The sequence below is a fragment of the Capsella rubella genome, unplaced genomic scaffold (genome assembly GCF_000375325.1).
Source record: "Capsella rubella cultivar Monte Gargano unplaced genomic scaffold, Caprub1_0 scaffold_2, whole genome shotgun sequence".
NCBI classification, from domain to species: domain Eukaryota; kingdom Viridiplantae; phylum Streptophyta; class Magnoliopsida; order Brassicales; family Brassicaceae; genus Capsella; species Capsella rubella.
Window position 1 is genome coordinate 6,486,951 of NW_006238922.1, and position 7,433 is coordinate 6,494,383.

At 34.0% G+C, this 7,433-nt stretch overlaps 1 protein-coding gene across 1 annotated transcript; it reads right to left on the reverse strand.

Moving 5' to 3' along the window:
• Positions 1-1,317: 1,317 nt before the first annotated feature.
• Positions 1,318-6,530, reverse strand: LOC17895632 (probable disease resistance protein RF45). Its single transcript, XM_023788262.1, has 6 exons — positions 6,431-6,530; positions 4,212-5,081; positions 3,970-4,113; positions 1,852-3,549; positions 1,726-1,770; positions 1,318-1,547 (listed from the first exon to the last, which is right to left on the reverse strand). The coding sequence occupies exons 2-4, from the start codon at positions 5,071-5,073 to the stop codon at positions 1,868-1,870; spliced, it is 2,688 nt and encodes an 895-aa protein (XP_023644030.1). The 5' UTR covers positions 5,074-5,081; positions 6,431-6,530; the 3' UTR covers positions 1,318-1,547; positions 1,726-1,770; positions 1,852-1,867.
• Positions 6,531-7,433: the final 903 nt, after the last annotated feature.

A 7,433-nucleotide genomic window follows, 5' to 3' on the forward strand; every position in this document is an offset into this window, starting at 1 on the left:
ATTGCTAAACTGTTGAAGTTTTTGGGTTTTAGATTGGAAAGTTGTCGCTATACGCAGCAAGTTCAGCTATCAAAGAGGTTCAAAAACTGGTATTGGATCCTAAGTAAGTCTTAAAAACTTTATAATGGATAAAGCAAAATCCAAACCTTTGAGCTCAAAATATTTAGTTTTTATTGTAATTGTTGCAAGATTAGGAGCAGAGCTGGGTTTCGATCGAGTTTCTTAACTTGACCAAAGAAGTCACTGAGAAGTTGGACTATGCAGTAAAGAGTCCGCAGCTGATCAGCTGTCAGTAATCAGATAGGCCTTGTACATACATTGCTATGAATTTAATGCACTCTAGATAAGTTGTATCAATTAGATAGTCTACACATGTATATGCTTTTTATGTGAATCATTCCCTTGAAAACATCCCACTGGATAGTAGACTGGCTGTTGCAAGCTACTTCTTTTTTAATGAATAAAAGAAGAAGCAGAGACTACCAAGTGCTAAAGGCATGGGCATTGGCAGTCCCTGTCCAGTCCCACACCCAAAAAGAAAAAAAAATCAAAAAAGAAAATATATAAAAGGGACGTACCTCCAAACGGGACCGTTCTCTGCTTTGTGTTTCACTATTCGCGGGCCCCACTGACATGTGGCGGCCCGCGATTGGTTACATGTTTTTTTAAAAAAAAAATCTATTAAAAAAAAATAAAATTCCGAGTCTTACTGATGCCCATGCTCTAATAGCTCAACTGGTAAAGATATTTGGCAAAAGCTCAAAAGTCACCGGTTCGAGTAGCGCTTGGGACGAAACCATATAACATGCTATGGTTTCGGGTCTGGGGATGTATGAGTTTCGGCCCAGAATCTCTTTCATTATTAAAAAAAAAAAAAAGAAGCAGAGACTTGCAAGTAAAACAGAAGTGATCGAATTGGTTGATTAAGCATAGGTTTTAACCAACTGTAATGAACTGGAAATTTGGTTAAATTTCATTATACAAGGGGGATCTTGGATAAAGCAAGACTTGGTGGTGAAAACTAATTTTAAAATTTTAATTCCCTCAGTAGATGATTATCATGGTTAGTCAGTATGATATATGAGGTCCAATGTTAGATGCCTAAAGGATACAACTTAACCGATGAATAAAGTATCTGTGATCAAGAAAATACGATATGACCATCAACAACACAAACAAAAAAAAAAGTTTTAAGAAGAAGAAACAACAATTGCTGAAATAGAACAAAAACCAAAAACCCAATGAGCTATATTTGATTTCAAGAATATGATCGAATAAGGAAGATAAGTGTATCATTTACTCAAACCAGCAAACATATAAAAAAGAAACAGTTTTGATACAAACCACAAGGTTTCATTATACAGCAACACACAAGGTTTAGATAAGTGTATCATTCAATACTCAAACCAGCAAACATAAAACATACAACTTTAAAAAAAAAAAAACAGTTTTGATCCAAACCACAAAGCATAACATAGTCTCGTTTATTATTCGGTTGATTCGCTGGTGCCCGAGTTGGTACGAGATTCAGTTCAGATCATGGTCGGCTACAAAAACATAAGAACCAAAAAGAAAAAGTTAATGAGATCCAGAACAAATGTTTGTTTCTATTAGAAAAAATGTGACATGGTATATTTTGCCAACAAACACTTCATTTCTCCTTCAGAAAAAAAAAAAAAGTTTTATCAGAGAGGCTAAAGAGTTTCTAGACGTTTCGTCGAATACCTTCAAGGGCTTCATCCAGTTGATGAAACTGAAAACCATCATAATCTGCAACACATAGTCACATAGCATCAAACAAGTTCCAATGAAATTCATTCTTAAATGGCAATTGAGGAATTCATGTTTTACCTGCTAGTTCCAGAATTCATTCATTGAGTTGGTTATACATGTACACAGAAGGGATGTGTTTGACTTTGTAATAATCTGCTCCTCCTTCCGACCATCTATTCTTACAATCCTCTCCCATATCATAAAAACTCAGATCCTTTAAGGATCGCAGCACATCATCAGGAATCTCCTTTAGTTTCTTGCAAAACCAAATCTCAAGAGAATTGAGAAGGGGCATGGAGCCTTCTTCTACTATCCATTCTTCCCACTCATCTAATTCAAAAAAATGTAGTGACTGCAACTGAGGGAACCCACCCCTAGAGCAAACCATTCTCCTCACACAGAAAGAATTTCCATGCAAACGAACAATTTTCAATTTACCAAACTTCTCTAGAATGGGCATCGGATCCTCCTCCAAACGACACCCCTCTAGAAATAGGGTTGTAAGGCTTGAAGGAAATTGTAATTCATCAGATAACAATGGAATATTTATCACCAAATTCAGCTGTTGGAGATTAAGGAATTCGAATAGACTTCTCCATTCTTTCGTCCCCTTAGCAGCCCCGCTAAGTCTTATATCAAGAGTTTCCAGGTGTCTAGCTCCACCTATCGATGCAGATAGGGTTACTAAACTGCTCTCACCAGTTAATCTGATTTGAAGAATCCTCAACATGGTCATACCACAAAGATCCTCTAAACTGCAATTCTCTGTTGAGATATTAGTCAAGATCTCCAAGTTTACTAGATGGCTCAATTCCAACTTTGTCTTCATATGCATAGCATATGGTAATCTAAGGTATCTCAATTCTTTCATCCCCTTCAAGACATTAGGCACAAATATAGGACTTCTAAACACATCTAAATTTAGATAGATCAGCAACTTTAGATTTCCTATAGAAGAGGGTAGATAAGATATGTCCGCACCTTCTAAGCTCAGATATCTTAAGTGGATGAGCTTTCCAATGCCAGAAGGTAACTTCCTTCCTTTGAAAGTGACTCTAGGGAGATGTAATACTCTCAGCACTTGTAACCTTGTAAAGCTTACACAGGAAACTTTACAACCGTATTTCGTCAAATACTTCTTGAGAACAATGAGAGATCGAACCTTTGAATTATTTCTCTCTCTCTCAACATGTAATGCAGACGGTTCATGTGAGACAAATCTCCGAGATGTACTAACAGACGGGGAGCTGTTACCGACAATTTGTAGGAAGTTCTCTTCTTTTGCTTTTGACAAACAAAGATCTCTCATCAAGTCATGCAAACGGCATTCTTCAAATCTCCAAGTGGTACTGACTCTTTCAGATATAACCATATTTCTCTTTACCAATTCTTCTATGTAGCTATCTCCAACATCTCTAATGCTCTCTCCATTGGTATACTTGATTATTCCTTCTGCAGCCCAGTAATAGTGCAATTTTTCGATACTTATTTCGTAATCTTCTGGAAAATGGGCCAAGTAGAGGAAGCAATACTTTAAATGACTAGGCAGCTCTTCAAAGCTCAGAGACAATACACGGTTCAATAAATTGTTGTTGCCGTCATTGGCTCTTCCAACGAGATGAGATTCAATATTCTTAGATACTCGTTCCCAGTAGAGTTCTGTGTAATTTTCAGCCAACAATCCTCCTAACACCCTGACAGCCAAAGGCAATCCCCCACAATGTTTAAGCATTCGTCTACCCATCTCTTCCATTTCCTTAGCAACTTTCTTCGGTTCTACACAACATCATCAAACAAATAAAAAATACATCATTTATACCATGAAAGAATTTCAGTTCAGTATGATATAATAATTATATACTACAATAAGCTATTTTAAAGCTATGTCTTCCGAGACATAGGTGATCCTCGTTATGACGATGGTCTCCGTCTCTGGTTCTCCACCCGCTAATATTCACATATAACTTTTTAAATTCTGTTTTATTTTCCAAATACTTTCTAATTTTTCAAACCAACTGAAGCATTCTTTGTACACATGGTTTTTGATTGAATAAAATTTTACATTCAATTTAATTCAAAAAAAAAAAAAGCTATCTCTTGCGATCATCCCTTCATTTGAATGCTTACCAGATCCCTTCATTATTTATGTGATCAAAGTCTATAAAATATATATATATCCTTCATTTGAATGCTTACCGGATGCATTTTTCATTGGCATCGCTATTCTTTGGAAAAGTGTCCAACTGTCTTCATCAGATAGGCATTCTGGTTTGAAGTTGATAAATGGTTCTTCACGTCCAGCGACTCTTTCATTTCGTGAAGTAAGTAGCACTTTCCAACCTGTACAACTTAAAAATTAATATAACACAGAGAGCAGAATGAGTGTGAACTGGAATATTATCTTTCTTTCATTAAGTAGTATAAAAGGTCATCATCACCTTTTTTGTGTGGAAATATTGGCTTGATTAGGTTCCAATCTTCTTCTTTCCATATGTCATCAATGACAATTAATGATTTTGATGTTTCCAACAATCTAGAGAGTTCATCTTGGAGTCTTTCTTCTTTCATCTGCATGATTTCGTTTTCTTCTGCTTTGGTTCTGAAACTTTGCAAGATATTTTGCCACACATTCTTCCGATCACAAACTTGTGAAACACATACCCACACAAGTCTATCAAACTTCTCCCTAACCTTGTCGTGATGAAAAGCTTGTCTAGCAAGGGTGGTTTTCCCAAGACCACCCATCCCGGTCACTAGAACAATTGGATCATCATCTTCCTCCACCAAATATCCAACCAACTTCTCTACGTTTTCTTCCAGCCCCACAAGATTGCTTTTTTCCTGTCTAGCGAATTCTTTTCTTTCAGGAAGAGGTTCTGGATCCCTCATGTCGCCAATAATCTGTTGTACTCCTTGAGTTTCCATATCACGAATCACCTTAGAGATCCTATTACTTAAGCTTCCAATTTCTAATGCGATTTCCCTGCGTTCAGGAATGATGCAAGCAAGTCTTCTCATACGCTCCTTGATGCCACCACTTTTTTGGAGTTGGTCTTTTAGGATAAAAGTTTCAAGTATATCTTCCGCGTCAAAAATGATTTCCTTGATCACTTCCACACAGTTCTTCACCCTCGCACTTGTATGCTTTTTAGCCTCTGCGTCTTGCATAAATGACTTTAATCTGCCTAGATCAGTTTTTAGTTCATCAACTTGATCTTCAACTCCCTGAAATTGTTTGTGTTCATGGCTCAGTAGGTTCCAAAGATTTTGTATTCCAAATGACAGAAGCTCCGTAGCCATAGTGCCTCCTGCTTAAATAGTAATGAAAATAACAACCAAGTTACTTAATATTGACGAACATTTCTAATCATAACATATTCTGATAAACTGATGAGAGTAAAGAACACAAAAGTGTTTAAAGGAAGAATTGTATTAGACTCATCCCAAAATAATGTTACATAATACATCGATATATATAGTAATAGGAATAAACCTAATTTCCTAAACTGAGATAATGACTAATGAAAATAATACATTTCTACATAAAGGTAAATATCCTAAATAAGAGGATCTAGATTCTTTCACATCTTCATAATTTACATATTCTTGAGCAATCATCTCGACCGTCGATCTCTCAACCGATCTCCGGTTCTCCATCTCCCAATACCCCCCGGCAAGCTCATACGTGGTAACACGTGTGAGATTGGACAAGTCTTCAAAATAACGGCTTTATACTCGGCCGTCGAGTCATCATCGACGTTTATACCCGGTCGTGGGGTCAAAGCGGCTGTAAAATCCGGCCGTCGGATCATTAACGACGTTTATACCCGATCGTAGGGTTTTTCAAGAAGAAAGGGACAAAACTCGCGTTTGCGATGTTTATGAATAATTCGCGATTGCGAAAATAAGTCACGAGAATAAGAAGTCAGAATATAAAAGGATGTTAATCGCGAGGGCGAAGAAAACATCAAGCTGAACAAATCAATAGATAGAGAAAAATCAAAACAAAAGAGAGAAAAACCAATAGAAAATTATAGAAAATAACAACCAAGTTACTTAATATTGACGAACATTTCTAATCATAACATATTCTGATAAACTGATGAGAGTAAAGAACACAAAAGTGTTTAAAGGAAGAATTGTATTAGACTCATCCCAAAATAATGTTACATAATACATCGATATATATAGTAATAGGAATAAACCTAATTTCCTAAACTGAGATAATGACTAATGAAAATAATACATTTCTACATAAAGGTAAATATTCTAAATAAGAGGATCTAGATTCTTTCACATCTTCATAATTTACATATTCTTGAGCAATCATCTCGACCGTCGATCTCTCAACCAATCTCCGGTTCTCCATCTCCCAATATATTCACTAGAGCGACATATCACAAGTTCCGTAAGAGGATAAGATTTTCATAATTCCATTAAAGCCTATAAAAACTAAACCTAATTATTCTAGTGAGTAACCTGTAAGATCCAATCAAACTGCCAGAAATTTATATGGATATAGACAAGGTTTTAGTATCAAAACTTGAAAGATATATATATGGAGAAAAATAAACAGAGATTTCATTCACCGTAAACAAAATTTTTTGCCATGAACAAAAGAAAACAGATTGATAACATTAAAAGAAAAATGACTAACCTTTTGAAGAAGAGAGATTTTAGCTCTTTAGCTCATCCTAAGGAAGAACTACCTTTATGTTTTCAAGACTTAATTTCCCTTCTTTCTGATATTTTGTTTTTCAGACTTTTCAACTATCGACAACGCATGGTGTTCTTAACCACATACTTTTCTTTGTCTATCATTCTCTTTATCTATTCTTTTTTTTTTTTGCAGAAATATTTTTCTTTTGTTATGAAATTATTATTTTATATATAGGTGTGAGGAAAGTAATTATATAAGTGTTTGTTTTATACTAGTATATATATATATATATATTTATCTATATTAACATTTTTGAAGTACCTTTTGTGTTCTACCCTTTTATTTTGTAATATTTGCATAATTAAATCCTTACCATTTGATTAAATAGAAAAAGTTTAAGATAAATTTTGTAATTAAATCATAATAATTTTGCAAAATTAGAAATCAATATTTATTACATTTAAACAAAATTTCCTAAAATCTCTCCCTAATAAATCAAAGATTTCTCCAACATCTTTACATGATCTTATTTGTTTTTAAATTTATATTATTACATAAACATATGTATAATAAAAATATAATATTTTTTTTGCATATGTTGTAATTTGAATTTTTAGAAACGGATGTATATTACTCAAACGATACAAAAATCTATGTACTAAAGTATTATTGATAATTGTGTAGCACGGGTCATGTGATGGAACGGGTTATAATTTACATAATTATGATTATAGATATTTTTACAGGTTTTTTACTATAGTATAACTGACAAAAATATTTTAATATGAAATTATATTATGTAAACGAATATTATGTCCGTATCATTTCATTATTTTAAATATTATACTATTTAATTAATTTACTCAAATTACGATTACATAAAAAATAAATTATCATATAATATTCTACGGGTTAAATCATAAACTTAAGAATCAAAATATAGTAGTACACTCTTATATACCAAACAAAAATAATAAAAAGAATACATTTTAAAATGTCG

Excerpts from the sequence above, each read along its gene's own strand:
- LOC17895632 (XM_023788262.1), bottom strand. The coding sequence starts at position 5,073 with ATGGCTACGGAGCTTCTGTCATTTGGAATACAAAATCTTTGGAACCTA. Across the intron at positions 4,114-4,211 it reads AATATTTCCACACAAAAAAG|GTTGGAAAGTGCTACTTACT; the intron begins GTGATGATGACC and ends TAAGTTGTACAG. Across the intron at positions 3,550-3,969 it reads GCCAATGAAAAATGCATCCG|AACCGAAGAAAGTTGCTAAG; the intron begins GTAAGCATTCAA and ends GATGTTGTGTAG.